The 22444-nt window shown below is 46.8% G+C and overlaps 2 protein-coding genes across 3 annotated transcripts; one reads left to right on the top strand and one right to left on the bottom strand.

Moving 5' to 3' along the window:
• Positions 1-5728: 5728 nt before the first annotated feature.
• Positions 5729-18903, top strand: Bscl2 (BSCL2 lipid droplet biogenesis associated, seipin). 2 transcript variants are annotated; one of them, XM_041661585.1, is made up of 12 exons: positions 5729-6117; positions 7820-8036; positions 9370-9686; positions 11640-11721; positions 15251-15394; positions 16069-16203; positions 16355-16452; positions 17797-17938; positions 18062-18128; positions 18308-18379; positions 18476-18556; positions 18640-18903. In XM_041661585.1, the coding sequence occupies exons 2-12, from the start codon at positions 7959-7961 to the stop codon at positions 18792-18794; spliced, it is 1371 nt and encodes a 456-aa protein (XP_041517519.1). In that variant the 5' UTR covers positions 5729-6117; positions 7820-7958; the 3' UTR covers positions 18795-18903. The 2 variants fall into 2 exon arrangements, with proteins under 2 accessions (XP_041517519.1, XP_041517520.1); XM_041661586.1 differs by lacking the exons at positions 5729-6117; positions 7820-8036 and adding an exon at positions 8826-8956.
• On the bottom strand, positions 6038-7503 carry Gng3 (G protein subunit gamma 3). Its single transcript, XM_041661587.1, has 3 exons — positions 7235-7503; positions 6793-6892; positions 6038-6526 (listed from the first exon to the last, which is right to left on the bottom strand). The coding sequence occupies exons 2-3, from the start codon at positions 6889-6891 to the stop codon at positions 6398-6400; spliced, it is 228 nt and encodes a 75-aa protein (XP_041517521.1). The 5' UTR covers position 6892; positions 7235-7503; the 3' UTR covers positions 6038-6397.
• Positions 18904-22444: the final 3541 nt, after the last annotated feature.

Below are 22444 nucleotides of genomic sequence, written 5' to 3'. Positions count from 1 at the left end.
CTGCCTGTTCTGTACCCTGCAGCTGGATAGGAAAAGAACTAAAAATGACACCCTCCAGCACTCTAAGGCAACTGGAATAGTAGCCCAGCAAGGAGAGTGGTGTGGGGAGAAGGGAACACCTTGAGGGAACTCTGCATAGCAGGCAGGAGTACGGATAGAGGAGGCAGGATTGGGGGCAGAGGGAGGGAGCGCCTGTGACCAGGGCAGTGAAAATAAATGATTGGCTCTATCAGTCACTTGCACCAGTTAACCGTTTGTATTTTCATTACCAACCCTTCTCTCTTGGGATATCTGATCTGTTAGGCTGGGAGGCCCAAATGTCCCACTGTCCACTTTGTTGTGCCTTTGTACTGTCTGCCTAAGGCACAGAGACTGCTACTTGGGTGGTTCTATTATATAGGATTCCCAGGCCGTGGGGACTGTTGGGGACTACAGATCAGAATAGTTTTTTTCCCCATCCAATGTTTTATGCAATGAATTCCCATAAAGTCTGGAGGAGAGTGGGAACATAGCCCTCAGTCTAAAGATGGTGATTTGCCAGGCCCTAGACTCTTTGTCTTCTCAGTTGATAGAGGCACGAGATCTCTAGATCATTTGCTAAGATTGCCGGCCTCTTTTAGTGTGAGGGAAGGAATGATTCTCAGGGTGTCCGCTCACAGAAACGCAGCAAGACGATGTTCACTGCGTCAGGATATATATATAGTAAATCTGTGGTGTGGGCTGTCAGGCCCAGGTGCTGAGAATAGCAAGTATTTTATACAGTGGGGGACGCTGCCCTGCTGCTGTTTTTGTTTTTGTTTTTGTTTTGATACACAGATGAGAGTGAGTAGAAAAGGGGGGGCAGCTCAGTAGGGCTGCAGAAACTTGGGAAGACTGTGTGAATGTGTGTATGGGTGCCTGCAGGGGAGCACTTTTCCCAACTTAACTGAAACAGGATTCCTTCTGGGGTGTTTCCTTGTGAGCCCCAGAGAGGCCTTTCATAGAGAGACTTCATTTGGGATCATTAAATTTGTAACTTTACCAACACCCTCCCAGTTCTTGACAGAACAACTACAGGTTGCTGGGTTCAAAAATATGGGCAGGATATGTGGCAATGCTCTTTTAATACTGAGCTTCAATTTAAATCATCCTGCTTAGCTAAAGCTTACTCAGCAGCAGCATCCTACAGTACTTCCTGGTGAGAGAAACCTCTGGGCTGTGCTACTAGAACATATTTCACATCCACTTCCTCACCTGAGCATTTAGTTCTCTTGTTTAAACTTGTGCTGAGATTTGGATCTTCCCTGTCCTGATGTCCTTTCTGTGCAGTTCTTCTCTGGGTGTTCAGACCCTTATTCTGACTCTCTGGTCTGTTAGGACTCAACCTTCTATTCAAGGACCTCTTTCCAAAGGTCATTTCAGGCCTGGAAGGAGATAGCTTGCTTATGTTGTGTCTTTTCTATCGCACCTGTCCCTTATGGTGCCACAAATGGATTTGTGTGTTACAGTGGGTGGAATGACTGCATGTATCTTTGTAACTCACTGGCATCAATAAGGGAATTTGAGAAAGCTTTGTTTATAATGTCAGGGCAAAAAGGTAAAAACTGGAGCCCAAAGAAATCCCCTTAGGAAAAGATTATGTTATAAAAGAAAACTTAGTTTCCAGAGGCAGAAGCTGACCGTTCAGATGTTCAGTCCTCCAACAAATAACACTTTTATAGTAGTCTGTGACATGGATTGTGGATGGTTGGACCCCACAGATGGGGGCATAAACTTAACACTGAAGTTTGGAGCAACGGGTTAGAGAGTATACTTATTATTAATTTGATAATAGAAAAGTCTTCTTTTTAAAAAGCTGTTTTTCTAACTGAATGGAGAATAAAGCTGCCACATCCTTGTTGGGTCTGTCCAGGAGGTCTCTTGCATCAAAGTGAATGTCTGCATTTTGTTTCTGTCTCGTGTTTTTATTATGAAAAGAAATGTTATGGTGGGGGGGTGGATTATGGTAACAGGAGGGAACCTGGCTTTGTTTCCCTTAGAAGACTTGTTTAGTGTTTTATCAGACTTCTGTTGTAGTTGTAGATGGAAAAGCTTGTGAGAAAAACAAACACCACATGGAGCCTGTAAATGTTTTTGCACAACCTGTAAAGCATTCTTGGAAGTGGCCAGTAAAAAAAGAAAAAAAGGGTTTTACCATTTAAAAAAAAAATGTAACTGTGTCATTGTTTACATCTGTAACTCTTCCCTGTTCTCATTACATCATTCTGGCAACAAATGTAGGCACAGTAGTTCCAGTTTTAGAATAAATGACCATTTGGATTGAATTTTCCTATCTCCTGTGGCTGCACTGACTGGAGTGATCCTGGGGGTGTTTAATAATGTATTTTTTTAATGTTTATTTTGAGATAGAATCTCATTGTAGCCTAGGCTTGATCATCCTGCCTTAAATCCCAAAATGTTTTGGTTATACGTGTTTGTCACCACCCCCAGCTTATTCACCCATTTTAAATTTTGGTGTATGCACAAAGGTGCACAGGGAATCAAGTGTTCATGCAGATGGGGAGGGGAGGTCACGTGGAAGTTGGAGAACAACTTTGTGAAGTCTTTACCTACCTTTATGCAGGTTTCAAGGATCAAACCCAGATTGTCACACTTAGATGAAGTGCTGAGCCATCTCATCAGTCCCTTCATTTTCGTGCTTAGTTACCAAGTTGTACTCGATACAACCAAGGATAGCTTCTTTGCATGGCTGCTGTGCCCTTTTCTATAATGGGACCCATCTATGCATGGATTTGTCTACCTAGTGTTTGCTTAGAGAAACATTATTATTTGAAATTTTATGTGTGTGAGTGTTTTGCCTGCATCTAAATCCACCCACCACGTGTGTGCAATGCCTTTGGAGGCTATTAGAGGACATTGGAGCCTCTGGAACTGGAATTAACCCATGGGTCTAGCTGCCATGGGGATACTGGGACTGAATCCTGGTCCTCTGCAAGAGCAGCAAGTGAGCAAGTACTTGTAACCACTGAACCATCTCTCTATCCCTCTTTTTTTTTTTTTTTTTTTTTTTTTTTTGAGACAGGGTTTCTCTGGTTTTGGAGCCTGTCCTGGAACTAGCTCTTGTAGACCAGGCTGGTCTCAAACTCACAGAGATCCGCCTGCCTCTGCCTCCCGTCTCTATCCCTCTTATACTAACATCTGGAGCCATTAGGGTAGAAGGATCAATTGTCTATTTGAGGTTAAATGAAAGGTTCCATTTATGAAAGCCATTAAGTTTATGTACAAATAATTATTACCTAAGAAGAAAAATTTTCATTTTCCCTGTGCATTTGAAGGATGGAAGTTATAAAAAACATTGCAACAGCATTGCAGTGTACTGACTGAACTGACGAGGCTTAGTGTTAACATGCTGCTGCTGGCAGCAGCAATCAAACCCATTGCCTCGTGTGGGTCACTGCAACCTTTTTCTTTCGGTCTTTTAAAAAGGGTATATTTCCTATTATAGCCTAGGCTGCTACCATACCAAGCTCACTAGGATTTTTGATTTTTTTACCTGTTAATGTTATACACCTATGAAGATCAAGATGATTTGGGGGAGTTGTCTGTTAACATGTAGGTTCCAAGGATTGAACTCAGGTCATCAGACTTAATGGCAGGTACTTCTACCCACTTAACTGTAGGTATTTTTCTGTCCTGCAACAGCTCAAACACACTGAGGCTTATATTAATTATAAATGCTCCGCCAAAAGCTCAGGCTTATTACTAATACTAACTAGCTCTTACATTTTAAGTTAATCCATATTCCTTATTTACGCTCTGCCATGTGGTGGTACCTTTATTAGCATGTCATGTTCATCTCCTCTGCATCTGGCTTGTGACTCCAGACTCCGCCCTTCCTAAAGTTCTCAATTTGGCTTTTCTGCCTATCTTTATCCTGTTCAGCTGTTGGTCAGCTTTTTTATTAAACCAAATCTTCACAATGTACAAAAGGATTATTCCGCAGCACTGAACCATCATCTTAGCACCCATTGTTGGGACATTTTAAACTTAATGTTGGAGCTGCTTATAATTAGAGCATAGCTGGGCATGATAGCACTTGCCATTTGTCCTAACACTAGATAGGCCAAGGCAGGAGGATTGCTGTGAACTCAAAGCCCGTATATACCAGATCAGCCTGCATTACAGAGCAATACTATTTCAGAAAACAAACCAAGAACAGCTGGGTTATTGGTATGTGTGTAATCTTGGCACTGGGGAGTTGGAGGCAAGAGGATCACAAGTAATACCCTCTCTCAAAAAAATCCCTAATGGTTCACCCCTCAGCTTACTTTTTTTTTTTTTTAGTTTTTTGAGACAGGGTTTCTCTGTAGCTTTGGAGCCTGTCCTGGCACTAGCTCTTGTAGACCAGGCTGGCCTCGAATTCACAGAGATCCGCCTGCCTCTGCCTCCCAAGTGCTGGGATTAAAGGCGTGCGCCACCACCGCCCAGCTCAGCTTACTTTTTAAAAAAAGATTTATGCATGTTTTGCTTGCACATATGTGTATGTGCCATGTGTGTGCCTGGTGCATGCAGAGCAAGAAGACTATTGGATCCTCTCTAACGAATTAAATTCAGTTGTAAATCATGTGGGTGCTGAGAACTGAACCTCAGTTCTCTGCAAGAACAGCTGCTTATAACCACTGAACCATCTCTTCTAGCCCCACTCTATTTTTAATGGGTATAGTTTGTTTGTAGGGCTGCTAACCTAGGTTTTCTCCTCAACCAGCTATTCACCCATATGACCAGGTATCAAATTGGATGAGGAGAGTAACCTGGGTTTTTTAGTTGGTAAGGTGGTGTGACCGTTATCCTAATGCCAGTGGTACATCTGCCATATCTGAGCTGATAAGATTTTCTTACTACCCTGGTACTCGCCCAACACTGATACAGTAGGAAAGGTATTAAGCACCCATTGCATACTGGGTATTGTGAGCAAGCAGGGATTATAACAAGGATCCTTCTTGGATAGTTACCACAGGTATCAAGAAATAAAGATACTAAAATACTGAAACTTCAGCACTGAAAAGTGTGGTGGTAATGTATACAGGCATACTCTTGTGAATGGAGGTCAGAGGAACTCTTCAAACAAAACACCTTCTGGAAGGTACTCTGGGTCTCCTAAACTTGCTAGGCACTCCAGGTACGTGTGATCTCTAGCCAGGATAAAGGTATGCATACCATGCCAGGCTGTGATCTTTCTTTTTTGTTGTTGGCTGTGTTTTGGGCCTTTTTGGTTCTTCCAGACAGGGAAGAAACTAAAAAAGACAAGAAAACAAACTGAAACTGATTGTTTATTTAGCTCCCAGAGAGACCAAGGAACCACGCTTCAAGATGGACTCTGTCACATTTGTATTATTACAAATAATCCCTCAGAGAGAACCTCTACTTGGAAAGATGTAAAGATTCTCTTGCAAAGTCCACACTGTGCTTTTTGAGCCCAAATCCTAGTGAACTAGAGTACCCATGACTTCTTTAGTGCCCCTGGGGCTCGAGCTCTCCAGAGGATGTCGAGTTCCAGATTCTATGGGACACAGTGCCTGGCTCTGACTTCGAGAGGGCAGGGGCAGCCATTTTAAGACCAGAAGCGTTCGTAAGGGATCGTTCCATATTGGGAACGCTGGGGGCCGCCATTTCAAGAGCAGTGCTGTACGGCAGCTTGCAGCTTGCCGCTCCCCTCCGTGCGGTTCGCACAGGCAGCCGCCATCTTGGACAGCGGCTGCGGCGCTGCCAGCCCGAGCGCCGAGACGCCCTGAGTCGCCTCTCCGTTCCTCAGGGCACCTCCACCCGGCTCCTGTCTTTGTGCCCGCGGAAACCCACCCTACTCAGTCTGTGTAGTTCTCACTGCTGTCGTGGCGAGCCCGTGAACGCCCCGCAGCTTGTGGGCACTCTTGAACAACCCCACACTGGGGGCGCTCGCGCGCCTCACCCGCGATCTCCAGCCCTTATTATGTCTAACTGGCTCGACTGGCCCTGTTCCGGGGATATGGCAAGTGTATCGACTAAGGATCCTCTTTCCCAAGAACGCTAACACAGGCGCTGTTCTTTGAGGCTCTGGATGACTTTATTCTTCAAATGCCTTTACCTTTCCAATAGCTCCAGGTGAGACTGAGAACAAGCACCCGGGTATCCCCCTCTCCATTGCCTGAACGGATCACAGAGGGAATCAGGCAGGATCCTGGCAGTTTAGCGGGGGCCCTCTGGATGGAGTAAAAGGTGTTTGCAGTTGGCCTCAAAGGGTGAGGAGATGGGGGTAGACATGGGTAAGGAGGGCTTGTGCTTCAGCGGATCTCATGATAGGTATGGGTAGAAACGGGCTGCTACAATTAACGATCTAAGGGCAGGTCTCAGAGGGGAGATGAGTTCAGAGGGACAGAACTCTTCAGAGGAGGGCACAGAAGAACTTCTTCTCCCGGAATGGGTTTTCCGAAGTGGGCACAGGAGTGATGAGGGGATCCTCACAAGCGTGGGCATCACAGTAAGTCATCAGGTCTGCTGCCGCCTTGGACACCTGGGGCACAGCCACGAGGGGAAACATTAGCCAGAATTCCTGAAAGGGCCGCAGCTCCCTTCGCCAAATAGCTATCTTTTAGTTTCTAATGCCCTTTGAGACAGTCCTATCCCCCAGCCCCACAGTCCTCAGAAACAGCTATACTGACAATGCCCAGTCTCAGCCTCTGACCTCAGGGTGTCAAGAAAAGAAGCATCTTTTTTCCAAGGTTTATAAAACCTACAGCTGAGGCCTGAAGAACTAATGGGAGCCAGGGTCGCACCCACCTTTATTCGGCACAAACTGGCCTCAATCTTAAGCTGTTCCACCATCTTGCGTGCTTGGCCAATACTCATAGTGCTGTTCACAGGGGTCTCCCCTTTCATCCTGGAGGAAAGACAGACAACTCAGTACTCTCAGCTAAAACACTCAGCTCTTCAACAACTGCACGGCCGGGATTGGGCCAGTATTTTGTACCCATATAATCTTCACTCTCCAGTGGCCATCCCATCTCTTTTTCTCAGTGGGGAGAATGGAGAAAAGATGAAGTGTTCTCCAAATCCTTGGGTCACCAAACTATACAAATGTTTTAAGGATTCCCAGTCTTTGAGCCAATGCGTTATCAGGAATGAAAGCCTCAGTCAGAACGAGCCCCACCCTGATGAAATCACTTTGGCCACCTGTCCCCTTAAGCCCTACTGAGAGAGAAACAGGCTGCTCTCTACTCACCTGAAATGACAGGCGGTGGTGGCAGCCTGGGATGTAGCGTCCGTGGGGAGGGGGCACCAAGCTCTGTTTCAGATAGGTGCCCCACCCTGCGGGAACTTGCAGCTAAAAATAACTGTAGCAGTGTCAGCTAATGCAGAGAAGGTCACTAGAGATGCTCAGACTGGAGGTCCTTGGAGGGGTGGTCTCAGGTTCTGCAGCTCAAGCACTGTCCAGATGGCTGGTACCTGAAGGATGAAGGATGCTAGAAGGAGCTGCTCAGATTCTGGAGCGTACCAACTGCCTGGCTAGTGGGGGGATCTGACTGCTGCTTGCATCCCCTGTACACACCCCCACTGTTACTGTCTCACTACCTGCCCCTGCCCATTGGAGAAGTCTTTAGTCTGAACTAGAGCCCTCCCTAATGGACCTGAAGCGGAAGCAGGCTCCCCTCTTAAATGGGGTGGTCTGGGCCTGTGACAGCCCCTGCAATAGAGTCTGTACCCGCTGTGGGAGACCCTGCTCATTTGAAAGTCTGACATCAGCTGGACTGCTCCCCCCACAACCCTGACACAGCACTCAGCACCTGAATCTTCGTTTCTTTCACAGTGGCCCTCCATTCTGCAGATCCAGGAAAATGTGACGCTCTACAAGTGATCATCTTCTAGGTCACCACATTCTAGCACAAGTGACTTGAGTGGGGCGATCCAGGGCAGCAGAGGTAACCATCAGGAAGATATCTAAAGATATGATACAGCAAAGAAGAGAAGCTGGGGGAAAAGAGACATGCAGAGACCAGATCAAAAAAGGATCAGATAAAGAGGAGGTAAGGGAGATACGGGAACCAGTGTGACTATTATGAACACAGGTGGGCTTCTTGGAGTGGGAAGAAGCGGTGGCAAGTGGTGGAGTTGGGGAGATAGCAACTTGATTCGAATTTTCCAGGTAATTGGAGTAGATTGTTACTATTCAAAAAGATGTGCACTGGCCTTGCCTCCTGGAGGACATTGTCCAGAAGATGCCACCTTCAGAGACCTAGTCTCATGTTTTGTAGGGATTCTGAGGTTGACTGCATCACGTGGGTCACTGAAGGTCGATCACGCAGCATAAAAACTGGAGAAAGGGGCTGAAAATGCTGCTACGCTTGACTAGCGGACAGCAAGCCATCTGCGAAACACACAAGATTCGGGTTCTGGCAGGGTGCAAGGTTCTCGGGGCAAGCCCCCCACCACACACACACACTCCCTTTGGGCGCCTCCAGGCTCAAGCAGCTCTGCTGAATAAAAACAGCACCCATTTCACCACCACTCCACCCACCCTGCCTGCACCCAGATCCTGTCTTTTGGGGTGAAAAGGCTGGTGGTAAAGGTTTCGGAAGAGGGCCTTGATTGCGGCCTCAATGGGAGGACCAAAGGGATGCTGCTGAGTCTCAGCCTGCCTCCGGGATTATAGTGGGATCTAGATGGGGAAGTGCATTGCTGAACTGGCCTATAATGATCCTCTGGCAGGGACAGTGGGAAGCACAAAACAGGAGCAAGGCATCTCACTGGCCCTGCCCCCTGCGCTAGGGCCCCGCCCCTGCACGAGCCCTTCCCCTGCGCTTAACTGGCGACTGCCCGAAGGGGCCGGGCTCTCTCGGCGGCCGGAACTCCCTTCTCTAGGTTGCTTGGGCTAGGGGAGGCTGCGGTGACAGGGTGGTGTCAACCGCGTCACCGCAGGGGTGGGCGCCTCAGCGTCACTCCGCAGGTGGGCTACAGGGCTGTGTGGTCGCTTGGTGAGCGATCACAGGTCCGGGAGGAGGGGAGAAACTCGGGAGGTTGTGCGACCTTAGGCAAATCACTCATCCTCTCCTTGCGCATTGTGGATCCATGTCATCTGTGCTTTGAGAGAGGTTTAAGGGCCTGGTCCTATGTATGGAACAACGCTGTGAAGGTAGCAAGGAGGTTTCCCCCGGCTCCGGTGACTGAAGGAAAGGCTCCACTGGCAGCGCTGGAAGGAAACTCGGTGAAGGAGTGATTGGAAGAGAAGTGCATGGGAAACAATGACTTTGCTTTATCACGCTATCTACTTCCTCAAAGCCAGTTTAATAAGCTTGACTTTTTTGTTCCCAGCTCCCTGAGGGGGGAAAAAAACTATTTTTTTCCCTCTTCTTTCTCCAGGAACCTCCAGCTGCCCTATCCCATGGCCAAGGGTATCGTCCCTGTGGAAGACCAGCCAGGAGCTCAAAGCCTGAAGCTGGGGGCAGATCCTCTGCTGTCCCCATCATGGTCAATGACCCACCAGTACCTGCCTTACTGTGGGCCCAGGAAGTAGGCCATGTCTTGGCAGGCCGTGCCCGCAGGCTGTTGCTGCAGTTTGGGGTGCTCTTCTGCACCATCCTCCTCTTGCTTTGGGTGTCTGTGTTCCTCTATGGCTCTTTCTACTACTCCTACATGCCGACTGTCAGCCACCTGAGTCCCGTGCATTTCCACTACAGGTGAGGACACTGTTCCGCTAAAGTAGAAAAATCTTTTCTGAGACAGGGTTTCTCTGTGTTTCCCTGGTTGTCCTGGAACTCGCTCTGTAGACCAGGCTGGCTTCGAACTCACAGAGATCCGCCTGCCTCTGCCTCCCGAGTGCTGGAATTAAAGGTGTGCACCACCGCCGCCCAGCTAAAGTAGAAGAATCTTAAATTGAAATGACCCCAAGGACTCCTGGTGCGTCCTCTGTTGAATCCCATTATTGACAGAGGATGAAATCTTATCCCAGTGTGCTAACAAGACTTCTCAGCTCACAGGCCAAGGCTGGAGCAGGTCTGGGCCACTAGGGCTCTAGGGTTCCAGGTCTGCCTGCACTGCTGAATTCTGATGAAAAACCTAGAAAAATAGCCTGGTCACATCTGTAATTCCAGCACTTGGGAGGCTGAATTGGGAGAATTACCCTGAGTTCTAGGCCAGCCTGGGCTACAGGTTGAGACCTTGTTTCAAAGGAGTTAAAAAAAAAAAAACTAGAAAAAGAAAATAAAATTCACTTTTAGATTCAGGTAACTAAAGTCCGCTCTGTTTAGGTTGTATAAAACCTTTTAAGCCACTGTAGAGTTTTGAGCCAACTCAACCCCTTATGCATCTAAGAATTACCCTGGCTTTTAGCGTAGGGAGCATTAGGAAATTCCTCCTTTCCCTTTTAGTTTACTGCCACTTACCCGCAATGGTCTGCATCTGCACAGTAACCCAAATAACTGAGTCCTCATTCATTCCCATTTCACTCATGCCGCCCAGTTCTGTCTGTCCCAGCAATGCTGTAAGACCAGGCAATCAGCAGACACAGAAAGCGGTTTTTTTTTTTTTTGGTTTTTCGAGACAGGGTTTCTCTGTGGTTTTGGAGCCTGTCCTGGAACTATCTCTTGTAGACCAGGCTGGTCTCGAACTCACAGAGATCCGCCTGCCTCTGCCTCCCGAGTGCTGGGATTAAAGGCGTGCGCCACCACCGCCCGGCTTAGAAAGCGGTTTTTTTTTTTTTTTTCAAATATTTATTTATTATGTATACAATATTCTGTCTGTGTGTATGTCTGCAGGCCAGAAGAGGGCACCAGACCTCATTACAGATGGTTGTGAGCCACCATGTGGTTGCTGGGAATTGAACTCAGAACCTTTGGAAGAGCAGGCAATGCTCTTAACCTCTGAGCCATCTCTCCAGCCCAGAAAGCGGTTTTAATACCATCAATTTTAAATCTTTCTTCCCTCTCCCTGACCCCTAGTCATAGGCTGTCATTTTCAAGGTAGATCTTCTTAGCCATTTAGGGAATGTGATTCTTATATAGACGAGATACCAGGTATGAGCTGTGCACCCATGTACCATGTGCAATTTTGCCTATAATTTTTCTTAAGATATATTCAGATACTTTTGGAGGAATGTTTTCTTTTTTTCTGATTAGACCCCCCAGCCAGGCGATGGTGGCGCACACCTTTAATCCCAGTACTCGGGAGGCAGAGGCAGGCGGATCTCTGTGAGTTCGAGACCAGCCTGGTCTACAGAGCGAGTTCCAGGACAGGCTCCAAAGCCACAGAGAAACCCTGTCTCGAAAAACCAAAAAAAAAAAAAAAAAAAAAATTAGACCCCAGATCGGAACTGCTTGAATCAGAATCTGTAGGGGTGGGACCCTGAAATCACATGCCCTGAGCTTTTTAAGGGATCCTGTAAGAACACCTGAGTGTCCTTTGGTTCCTACCTAGAGGTGCTCTTCTAATAGGGACATAAACTGAAGTAGTGGGAAGAGAATGAAAGCCTTATTTTGGTATCTTGAATCTCCTGGCCACGGTTGTTGTCCACTTCTCTGTAATGGAGAAAGGGGGTGGATGACAGGAGGGAGCCCTAGAGACCAGGTATGGGGGCAAGCAGGCAGAGCAGGCTGTGGAACGGCACCAACTGTCATTCGTCCCTTCTCGTCTAGGACAGACTGTGATTCCTCCACCGCCTCACTCTGCTCCTTCCCTGTTGCCAATGTCTCGCTGGCTAAGAGTGGACGCGATCGGGTGAGTATGAGAGCTAGAGAAGAAGCAGGAAATGTCTGATGGCCTGAGAAAGATGTGGAGAGCAGGATTGAGCAACAGAGATTTAAGAGAAAGGTTCTGAAGCAAACGGAGGCTGAAAAGAAAATCTAGATGTTGGCTCTAGTCACTGTGACACATACTTGTAATTTCAGCACTAGGAGGAAAAGGTAAGAAGATGAATTCCAAAACTGAGACCAGCTTGGGCCGCATAGCCAGACCCGATATCCTCCGAAAAGAGAAAAAGGAGGGTTGGGTAAATCCCCGTTGATGGAGTACTTGCCTCCTATGTATGAGGCTCTAGATTCAATCTCCGATATAAAATTAGAGTCCAAATGAAGTGTGTGCAGCAGGCGTCAGGAACGATCCCATCTTGAACTTACCGTGTGAGCCATAGCTCCTCCATAAAGCTTGTATTCCTGGCCCAAGTGAACAGGCAAGCTAGCTGGAACAGCATGGCATCCACTCAAGGATGTGAAGCTAATATGACGTCTGTGACTTTAATAATTCCAGCACTTCTGAAGCAGAGGCCAGCCTGATTACACTGAGTTCCATGCCAGTCAGGGCTACATAGTGGGACCCTGTTTGTTATTGTTGTTGTTGTTTTGTTTTTCTTTTTTAAGCTGCAAGGTTACACAAAGAAACCCTGTCTTGAAAAATAAAAACAAAGTAATAATACGAATTAATTAATTAAAAACTGACCATTGTGGTGGTTGGCACATACCTTTAATCCCAGCACTCAGGAAGCAGAGGTAGGAGGATCTCTGTGAATTTGAGGCCAACCTAATCTACATTGTGAGTTCCAGGATAGCCAGGACTACACAGAGTAGCCCTGTCTCAGAAAACAAAACCAAACGAGAACCTGGTATATAAAATTATGAAATTATTAACAACTATGTGTTACCTGTTATCACAAAGGGTACTATGCCAGAGGACTGGCCAGATGCCAGTGTGCCTTCAACAAACCTGGGAACTGTGGCAAGTGTGCATAGACACAGCCTTCTCTACTTGGCAGGCTGCGGATGCTCAGATGAAGGATAGGATCCCAAGCTTTAAAAGGACCTGGAGGATCAGTGTCAGTTTTGATTACATGAGTTCCTTTAGTTGTCAATCTTAACTTGAAAGTTACTTTTTGAACTTAAGAATTTAAGAAGAGCCGGGCGATGGTGGCGCACGCCTTTAATCCCAGCACTCGGGAGGCAGAGGCAGGCGGATCTCTGTGAGTTCGAGACCAGCCTGGTCTACAGAGCTAGTTCCAGGACAGGCACCAAAACCACAGAGAAACCCTGTCTCAAAAAAAAAAAAAAAAAAAAAAAAAGAATTTAAGGAGAGCCGGGCAGTGGTGGCGCACGCCTTTAATCCCAGCACTCGGGAGGCAGAGGCAGGCGGATCTCAGTGAGTTCAAGACCAGCCTGGTCTACAGAGCTAGTTCCAGGACAGGCTCCAAAGCCACAGAGAAACCGTCTCGAAAAACCTAAAAAAAAAAAAAAAAGAATTTAAGAAGAAACTAACTTTATGCTGGGGCGTCGAACTTTTTTTTTTTTTTAAATATTTATTTATTTATTATGTATACAATATTCTGTCCGTGTGTATGTCTGCAGGCCAGAAGAGGGCACCAGACCTCATTACAGATGGTTGTGAGCCACCATGTGGTTGCTGGGAATTGAACTCAGGACCTTTGGAAGAGCAGGCAATGCTCTTAACCACTGAGCCATCTCTCCAGCCCCGGCGTCGAACTTTTGAACTTTTTTAATTTAATGCTGGGGCATCGGCCCTTGCACAGTGGCGCACATCTGTAATCATAGCTGTTTAAGTTGATGTAGGAGGCGTTTGTTTTTCCAGATAGGGTTTCTCTGTGTAGCTCTGGCTGTCCTGGAACTCATTCTGGAGACCAGGCTGGCCTCAAGCTCAGAGATCCACCTGCCTCTGCCTCCAGAGTGCTGAGATTAAAGATGTGCACTACCAATACCTGACTGAGGATGTTTTGTGTTTAGGATTTTAAGTGTATCCTGGGCAAGTTAGTTCCAGGCCAGCACATATTGATAGCCTGTCACAAAAAAAGAAAAGAGCCCATACTTGAGAGGTAGAGGCAAGAAGGTTAGCCTGGATCACATGAAAAACAAACAAAAAATGGTTAGCCTTGAAGTTGTGATCATCTTGTCTCAGCTTCCTGTGTGCTGCAATTATAGGCATACAGTACCAATCCAGCCTGGAAGTGGGTGATCTAAAAGCTGCCTCTGCCTCCCACATGCTGGGATTCTAAATAAGTACAGCGCAAGGCCTGGAGATAGGATTTTCAATCACCACTTTTCTAGGTTTTTGTTTTGTTTTGTTTTTTAGTAGGTTTCTTTTGTTTTGGTTTGGTTTTTTGAGCGGGATTTCCATAGCTTTGGAACTTGTCCTGGAACTAGCTCTTGTAGACCAGACTGGCCTCGAACTCGCAGAGATCCGCCTGACTCTGCCTCCCAAGTGCTGGGAGTAAAGGCGTGTACCACCACCGTCCAGCTTTTCTTAAAAGGTTTATTGAGATAGAATTTATATAATATATAGTTTACTCTTACAGTCTGCAGTTCTATCACTTTATTTATTTACTTTGAGATAGTTTCATTATTTAGCCTTTGGCTGGCCTACAATTTGCTATGTAGACCAGGCTGGCCTTGAGTTTCATGGAGATCCTCCTGCCTCTGCCTCCGGAGTTCTGGGGTAAAAACATGCGCTGCCGTGCCAGGCAGTCGTATCATTTTTAATAAGCTCAGTGTTGTACACACACAAATAGACTAATTTTTTAAAACCGAATTAACTCTGGATAACAAGACGATCTGCCGCTACAGTGATTGTGCAAGAGCTGGCTAGGAGGCCGAGCAGAACTTGCTTAATTAGTAAGTGCGGGCAGGCTGGGCCCAGGGGGCCAGCTCCAGCATCACACAGGCCTGAATCACAGATGGCCCAGTTGGCAGTGTGTCTGTTCACTTTTGGGAAAGAAAAGCAACAGGGTTCTTTTCGGAACAGTGTAGTAGTCTGAGTCAGACCCAGGATCTATCTGACCGGGTGAGTGTGGTTGTTCGGGCCCCAAATTTCAGCACCAAAGGCTGAGGCAGGAGAAGTTCCATGAATTTGAGACTATATAGTGAGTGCTAGGCCACCCAGAGATACATAGCAAGACCCTGTCTTAAATGCTGGGTTCCCTACCTGACAACCCCCACCTCCAAATAAAACCAAGTCAGCAAACAAGAAATCTGGAAAGTCAGGTGTTCAATGACCAGGAGGGGGCAGCATTGAGTCAGGATGTACTTTAAAAAAAAAAAAAGATTAAAACAAGTCAGGCCAGGCATGGTGATGCACGCGGTTAATCCCAGCACTGGTGAGGCAAAGGCAGTCGACACTCTGATTTTTGAGGCCAGCCTGGTCTACAGAGTGCTTCCAGGCCAATCATAGCTACATAGTGAGACCCTGTTTCAAAACAGCACAAACTTTTTTTTTTTTTTTAACAAAATGGTGTTGTTCCCTTGGGCAGGTGCTGATGTATGGACAGCCATATCGAGTCACCTTAGAGCTTGAAATGCCAGAGTCCCCCGTGAATCAAGACTTGGGCATGTTCTTAGTCACCGTTTCATGCTATACCAGAGGCGGCCGAATCGTCTCTACTTCTTCACGCTCAGTAAGTGTTTGAAGACAAGTCTGGGAAACTGGGGACAATGGTGACTGAATCAGTATATATGGCTGATACTTCAAGAGAAGACCACCTTGGCTCTGAGATCAGGCCCCAACCAGGATAAGTGAAGAATCCAATTAACAAACCAAACATTTGCCCAAAACACCTAGTGTCTGATGGGCATGCCCAGCTTCGGAGTAGTCTAAGAGTACCGCTGCTCTCAGAACAAGAAGATTCCAGAAACATACCAGCTTTATAGTAATTTCCTCCTGACCAGACCAGCAAGAAATGCAGAGTTCTTGTTAGCATGTAGCAGACACATTCAGCGCTGGACCTCATTTAAACCACACGATGATTATCTGCATTTGAGGACAGCTTCAGGTGGTGCGTTGGGACATGGATCCCAAGCCAGATAACAGACTATGGCTGGAAAGGTACATGAGAGCAGACTGCTTACCTGAGCAGGTGTTTTAGAGAAGGGAACTTTGCCGCATTAGAATGGAGAAATGAGGTCAGGTACCAGGGGAAGTTACTGAAACAAACGGAATGGTTGGGTGGGCACTGGGGTTAGGAAGGGAAGGGGAAGGAACAGAATGCACTTCTTTGCATACATGGACTGCTCAAGCATGGGGCAGACCGGAGAGAACAGCTGTCCCCACCTTCCCGTATGGCCCTGTCAGGCGATGCTGCACTACCGCTCCCAGCTGCTCCAGATACTTGACACACTGGTGTTCTCCAGCCTCCTGTTGTTTGGCTTTGCTGAGCAGAAGCAGCTCCTGGAGGTAGAACTCTACTCGGACTACAGGGAGAATTCGGTAAGTGGAGCGGAGAGATGGAGTAGGAGACAACCCTCCCGCTGGCCCAAGACTGTACCTGAGAAGCCCACTGGCAGCCACCTGCAATGGCACAGAGACTGGAAGCGGTCTCAGACTGGGCCCTGCTGACTCTGCTCTCCCTCCCTCGCAGTATATGCCCACAACTGGAGCAGTTATTGAGATTCACAGCAAGCGCATCCAGATGTATGCAGCATACCTCCGCATCCATGCCCACTTCACTGGGCTCAGGTAAGAAGCCGCAGAGGGAAACCTTGGCAGCTTTCCCATGACCTGCCCTGAAATGAAGAGGGTTTCAGGCAGAGCTGACTAGTAACAACATCACATCATATTTTACAAAGGCCGGAGGCGCCTCCCTAGTTTGACTAGGCTTTCAAAAGAGCTTCTTGGCCGGGCGGTGGTGGCACACACCTTTAATCCCAGCACTTGAGAGGCAGAGGCAGGCGGATCTCTGGGAGTTTGAGGCCAGCCTGGTCTTCAAGAGCTAGTTCCAGGACAAGCACCAAAGCTACAGAGAAACCCTGTCTCGAAAAACCAAAACAAAAGAGCTTCTTCCCTCCCCCCTCAAAAAAAAGAGAAGAAAAAAATGTAATCCCATGTGAGGGACTGGAGAGATGGCTCGGGGGTTAAGAGCACTGGCTGCTCTTGAAGAGCTGTGTTCAGTACCCAGTACTCACAAGGTAATAGTTCACCACCATCTGTAACTCCAATTCCAGGGTATCTTAGGGGGACACCAGGCATCCATGTGGTGCATGCAGAACAAGTCAGGCAAATGCTCAATATACATTAATCCCAGCACTTGGAAGGCAGAAACAGGTGGATCTCTGTGAGTTCAAAGCCAGCCTGGTCTACAAAGTGAGTTGGAATGGCCAGGGCTACACAGAGAAATCTGGTCTTGAAAAGAAAAAAAAAATTTAATTTTATTGTTTTGTGTGTAATAGTGTTTTGCCTGCATGCCTGTATGTGTACCACATGTGTGTCTGGTGTTGAAGGAGGTGGGAACCCCCATGTGGGTACCAGGAATTGAACCTGAGTCCTTTCCAAGAACAGGAAGTCCTCTTAACCACTGTGCCAACGCTCCAGCCCCATTTTTAAAATCCCATATGAGATGACACACCCTGACATTTCAGCACTGGGAGGCCTAAGGCAAGAAATCTTGGGTTACAAAGCAAGACTCTCAACATAAATAATGAAAAGCAAATAAGAGGCTCGATCCTATGAGCCAGGTGTAGTGTTCTGTGTCTAGTCCCTGCTACTCAGGCAACATAGTGAAAGGCACCCGCCCCACCCTAATAACAATACCCACGTAATCCAGCTGCCTTGTTCCATCGGCTCAGCAGGAGTGGGAGTGTATGATGCTGTGGCCCTGTGATACTGCGGCTACCTGAAGTCCTTGGCCTTTATTAGAACCTGGTGGGGTGTCATCTGGTAACTGGACGGGGGAGTAGATGCCATAGTGGCAGAGGGCAGCTCCAGCCACACTCACTCAAGTTGTCCTACAAGTATTTGTGGAGTGTTAGCAACTCGAGCTATCTGGTAACTGCTGCTTCCTTCCTGGCCCTGTTTCCCACCTAGGTACCTGCTGTACAACTTCCCTGTGACCTGCGCTTTTGTGGGTGTCGCCAGCAACTTCACGTTCCTCAGCATCATCGCGCTCTTCAGCTACATGCAGTGGGTGTGGGGGGGCGTCTGGCCCCGACACCGCTTCTCTTTGCAGGTCTCACAGGGCGAAGACCCTGTTCTTCCTCAGTCCTTGTTGGTGATCATGGCGTGTTAGGGATAGGGCAGGATCACTGTGAAGGGAGCCAGGCTTCACCACTCGGTGCTTACTCCTCCACAGGTTAATATCCGACAAGGGGATAGCTCACGACAGGGTGCCCAGCGTCGCATTGCTCGCCATCAGCCAGGTAAAGGGGTTGGTTGACAGTATCCTTGAGAGGTATTTTGGCTGGGTTAGAGGGACTGCCTGCCTCCAGTACAGAGTAGCTAACTGAGGGTGTAAGGAAAGGCTGAAGGAGGTAGAGTTGGCACTGCAAACCAAGCTTCACCGCTGAGTCTAGCTGTCCTCCGTTTGCCGAACCTGCAGGCCGGGAGGAGCCTACCCAGCGGTCAGGCATGACAGAGGATGGTGAAAGCCCTGAAGATCCCGCAGGAGCAGGTATGATGCTGTCCCTCTTCCTCGCTCCTCCACAGCACTCCCCTTCAGTGCCTGGGTCTCACCTCTATCACACCTCTGTTCCCCTTTTGGCTGAAGAGGGCCAGCTGTCTGAGGAAGAGAAACCACATCGACAGCCCCTGAATGGAGAGGAGGAGCAAGAGCCAGAGGCTAGCGATGGTGAGTGAAGTGTGGTGGGGACGCCCCTCTGTCCCTGCTAACCTGTCTCATTTGCAATTTTGTTTGGCTTTTTCCTGCCTCAGGTTCAGGCTCCTGGGAAGATGCAGCTTTGCTGACAGAGGCCAACCTGCCTACCTCTGCCTCCACCTCCACCTCTGCCCTTTTCCCTGAGACTCTGGGTAGCCGGGAACCTTCTGCGGGCACCATCAGGCAGCGTCCAACATGCTCCAGTTCCTGAACAAAAAGACTCCTCACATTCCAGTGCTTCCCCATCTGACCCTTCTCCCCTTGTCGTCCCCTTAATAAACTGTTTTGTGTCAGGTGCTTGTGTGAAGGTCAGAGGACATATTTCAGGGATCAGCTCTTTCCTTCCATCATATGGGTCCTGGGAATCAAACTTGCATCATCGAAGATTTTGCTGTGTGTATATGTATGTGAATGAATCTACATAACTATATGTGCACCACATGCGTGCAGGAGCCTATGAGTCAGAGAAGATGTCAGATTTCCTGTTCTGGAGTTACAGGCAGTTGTGAACTACCATATTTGATTCTGGGAACCAAACCCAGGTCTTCTGCAAGAGCAGGATGCTCTCTTAACCATTGAGCCGTCATTCCAGCCCTGGGAATCAATTTTTGATTACTTACTTTTGGTTCTTCAAGACAGGATCTCTCTGTGTAGTCCTGGCTATCCTGGAACTCACTCTGTAAGTCAGGCTGGCCTCAAACTTACAGAGACCCACCTGCCTCTGCCTCTCGGGTGCTGTGATTAACGGCATGTGCCACCACCACACAGCCTTCTTGTTTCTGTGTATGGGTGTGCTTCTCTGTGTTTATGGACATGTATGTTACTATTTCTCTCAAAGATCAGAAAAGGGTGTTGAAGTAATAAGGGAGGCGGCGGGGCTGCGTCCCCAACACCCCAGCCGCCTGCCCAGCTAGCTTATGCCCCGAAATAATTACACGGACACTGTATTCTTTTAAACACTGCTTGGCCCATTCTCTTTTAGGCTAATTCTCACATATTAATTTAGCCCATTTCTAATCATCTGTGTGTAGCACCCCAAGGTGCGCTTACCGGGAAGATTCTAGCCTATGTCCATCCTGGGTCGGAGCTTCATCCCAGGAGCGGGGCATGGCGTCTCTCTCAGGCATCTGCTCCCGAGAGCTGTCGAGACTGACCTCACTTCCTCTTCCTCCCGGCATTCTGTTCTGTTTACTCCACCTACCTATGTCCTAACCAATAAAATGGGCCAAGGCAGTTCCTTTATTAGCCAATGACCTTCCTCCATCATTTCCCCTTTTTCGGTTTAAACAACAAAAAAAAGGCTTTAACTTTAACATAGCAAAATTACATATAACAAAACAGTTATCAAGTAAAAGTTACAATAATCTTTATCATAACTAAGGAAAACTATAACTATAACTAACTATTCTTAACTCCATCAAAGACTCCAGAAAGAGACAATACTACCTAAGCAAACAAGAAAAAAGCAACTTTTAAAACTCTAGAAATGATAGAGACATCTCACTGCCTGGACAGTCACCCAAAGTTCCTCTGTACCGTTGGGGCATCCATCTTCAGCCTTTAGGCCCATGCTATCCAGCAGACATTTCCATAAAGCAGGAAAATTCAAAGTCAGTTCAGTCACTATCTGTTGTGTCCTGCAGAATGTCTCGCAGACTCTTTCATGAATCAGGAACCCTGAAAGATCATCTCACCTTAGGCAAGTTCAGTAGTCCTCTCTCTGCGGGTTCTCTGTGTCCAGTTTATTCAATAGTCCAGGCAAGAGCAGTTTCTTGCCCAAATGGCTATCAAACTCCATAAGGTGCCTCTTCGATGCCCATCTTCCTCTTGAAGTACATTGGTGCTGTCAGGAGCAGAGTGTCTCATTGTCATGAAAAGTCCTCAGTTATTAAAACATTAAATGTCCTATTCTGTAATCTTTGAAAGACATGAAGAATGTCTATCTAAAATATATCTCTATATATCTAGAAAATCTAACTAACGACTACAAGCTTTACTATTATCGATGATTAACCATTAACAACCTATATTTCTTAATTATACAGTACATATTTAAATGAACTACACAATCACAATACCTTAATCAAAATCAGAAACACACACACACACACACACACACACACACACATATATATATATATATATATATATATATATATAACAAAATTGAGGGGGCTGGAGAGATGGCTCAGCGGTTAAGAGCATTGCCTGCTCTTCCAAAGGTCTTGAGTTCAATTCCCAGCAACCACATGGTGGCTCACAACCATCTGAAATGAGGTCTGGTGCCCTCTTCTGGCCTTCAGGCATACACGCAGAAAGAATATTGTATACATAATAAATAAATAAATATTAAAAAAAAGAATCTTTTAAAAAAAATGACCTTAAATCTCTATCAATAAAGCAAAATCTATACTAATGCAAATTATTCATACCAATATCATATCCCCCTTTAAATGAAAAAGAACGTTTATAAACCATATTTGGGAACATGGGCGCAGTTTTTTCTCTCCAAACTGCTTCCTGCTGAATGGGGGCGTCGTTAATTAGGTCTTTCATGGTATAACCTGTGTGCTAGTTTCATCTCAGTTGGCAGTTGAGCGAAGCAATTTTCTGAAGATGTTCACTGCAACCCTTCAGGAGGGCGTGGTCCATCATACCAAATCAGAATAGAAGAAATGAACAGCATCTCATCCTCTGTGAAAACAAAATAAGAAACTCCTTTCCAAAGTATCATATCCTTAGATCCAAATTCATAATATCTATGTTGGATTAGTTCAGCAGTATTTATAAATAAATATCTTTTAGCAGCTGTTGCTCCTTCCACAGCATTCAAACGATTCAAAGAGAGCATAATAGCATACAGTATCAAGATTCTCTGTGTATTTTCCATCTTTGTACAGCTTTGTGTTTTAACTTCTATTTCGTTTATTTTTACTTTTAACTCTTTGCTTTTTGAGACAGGTTCTCTGTATCTTTGACCTGAAGTAACTCTGTAGACCAGGCTGTCTTTGAACTCTCAGAGATCCGCCTGTCTCTGCCTCCCAGGCATTCGGGATTAAAGGTGCACACTACTACACCTTGAACTCACAGAGATCTGTTTGCCTCTGCCTTCTAGGCACTGGGATTAAAGGCGTGTGCTACCACACACAACAACTCTCTTCCTTTTTTTATGTTTTTTACTTTAAGAGCTTCAACTTTTAGTCTGCATATATTTTTAACACACTGTAAACCATTTAAAAATTTTCTTTGTCTTTGAATCTCTCTTTACTGTATATCTCTCTTTTTCTGACCACAAGAGCCTTTAATTTACCAAGCAATATCAGTAGGATTAAAGGCGTGGCTTTGCCGGCTGGATCCAGCCCATTCCTTAGCTTTCCAGCCTCATGGCTGAGGTACTGGCTGTAGCCAGCAAGCGAGCTTCAGCAGCCTGTGCTTGCAAACCGCACAAACCACCTGCGTAAAAGAGTCAGAGTTTGTCCTGGCAGGACAGCCCAGAAAGCCGGCATTTTTAAATGGCGCAGCTTTTTTCCTGCTACAGCTGAAAACCGAAAAGCATGCGTTCAGCTTTTCGTCAACACCGTTTAAGTGTTTCGTGGCAGGACCTCTTAATGAGCTGCAGGGTTTGCAGCTAAAGCTGAATCAGGAAGCCTCTCTTAGATGAGGCGCTTGCTTGCCTCTAGCAAGCAGAGTAGACCCGAGAACACAGTGAGTCTAGTTGCCATCAAACAAATCATAGCACTTTACTCCAAATGCTCTATTCAAAAGCTCTGTCTCCCGCAGGAGCCAGACAGAGATCGCAATGGCGGCACAGCCCCAGGAAGTCGCACTTTAAAATGACACAGCGTTTTTTCTGCTACTGTT

The sequence above is a fragment of the Microtus oregoni genome, unplaced genomic scaffold (genome assembly GCF_018167655.1).
Source record: "Microtus oregoni isolate MIOR12 unplaced genomic scaffold, Mior012 000012F_ref0000307, whole genome shotgun sequence".
In the NCBI taxonomy this organism is placed as follows: domain Eukaryota; kingdom Metazoa; phylum Chordata; class Mammalia; order Rodentia; family Cricetidae; genus Microtus; species Microtus oregoni.
The sequence above is the reverse complement of the archived record's forward strand: the minus strand, read 5'-3'. Positions and strand labels throughout refer to the sequence as shown.

What these genes read in the sequence shown, in the direction of transcription:
- Gng3 (XM_041661587.1), bottom strand. Translation starts at nt 6,891, where the DNA reads ATGAAAGGGGAGACCCCTGTGAACAGCACTATGAGTATTGGCCAAGCA. An exon ending in CCAGTTTGTGCCGAATAAAG is followed by an intron (nt 6,527 to 6,792) that starts GTGGGTGCGACC and finishes GCTGTGCCCCAG; the next exon opens with GTGTCCAAGGCGGCAGCAGA.
- Bscl2 (XM_041661585.1), top strand. Translation starts at nt 7,959, where the DNA reads ATGATACAGCAAAGAAGAGAAGCTGGGGGAAAAGAGACATGCAGAGAC. An exon ending in CCCGTGCATTTCCACTACAG is followed by an intron (nt 9,687 to 11,639) that starts GTGAGGACACTG and finishes CTTCTCGTCTAG; the next exon opens with GACAGACTGTGATTCCTCCA. An exon ending in AGAGCCAGAGGCTAGCGATG is followed by an intron (nt 18,557 to 18,639) that starts GTGAGTGAAGTG and finishes TTCCTGCCTCAG; the next exon opens with GTTCAGGCTCCTGGGAAGAT.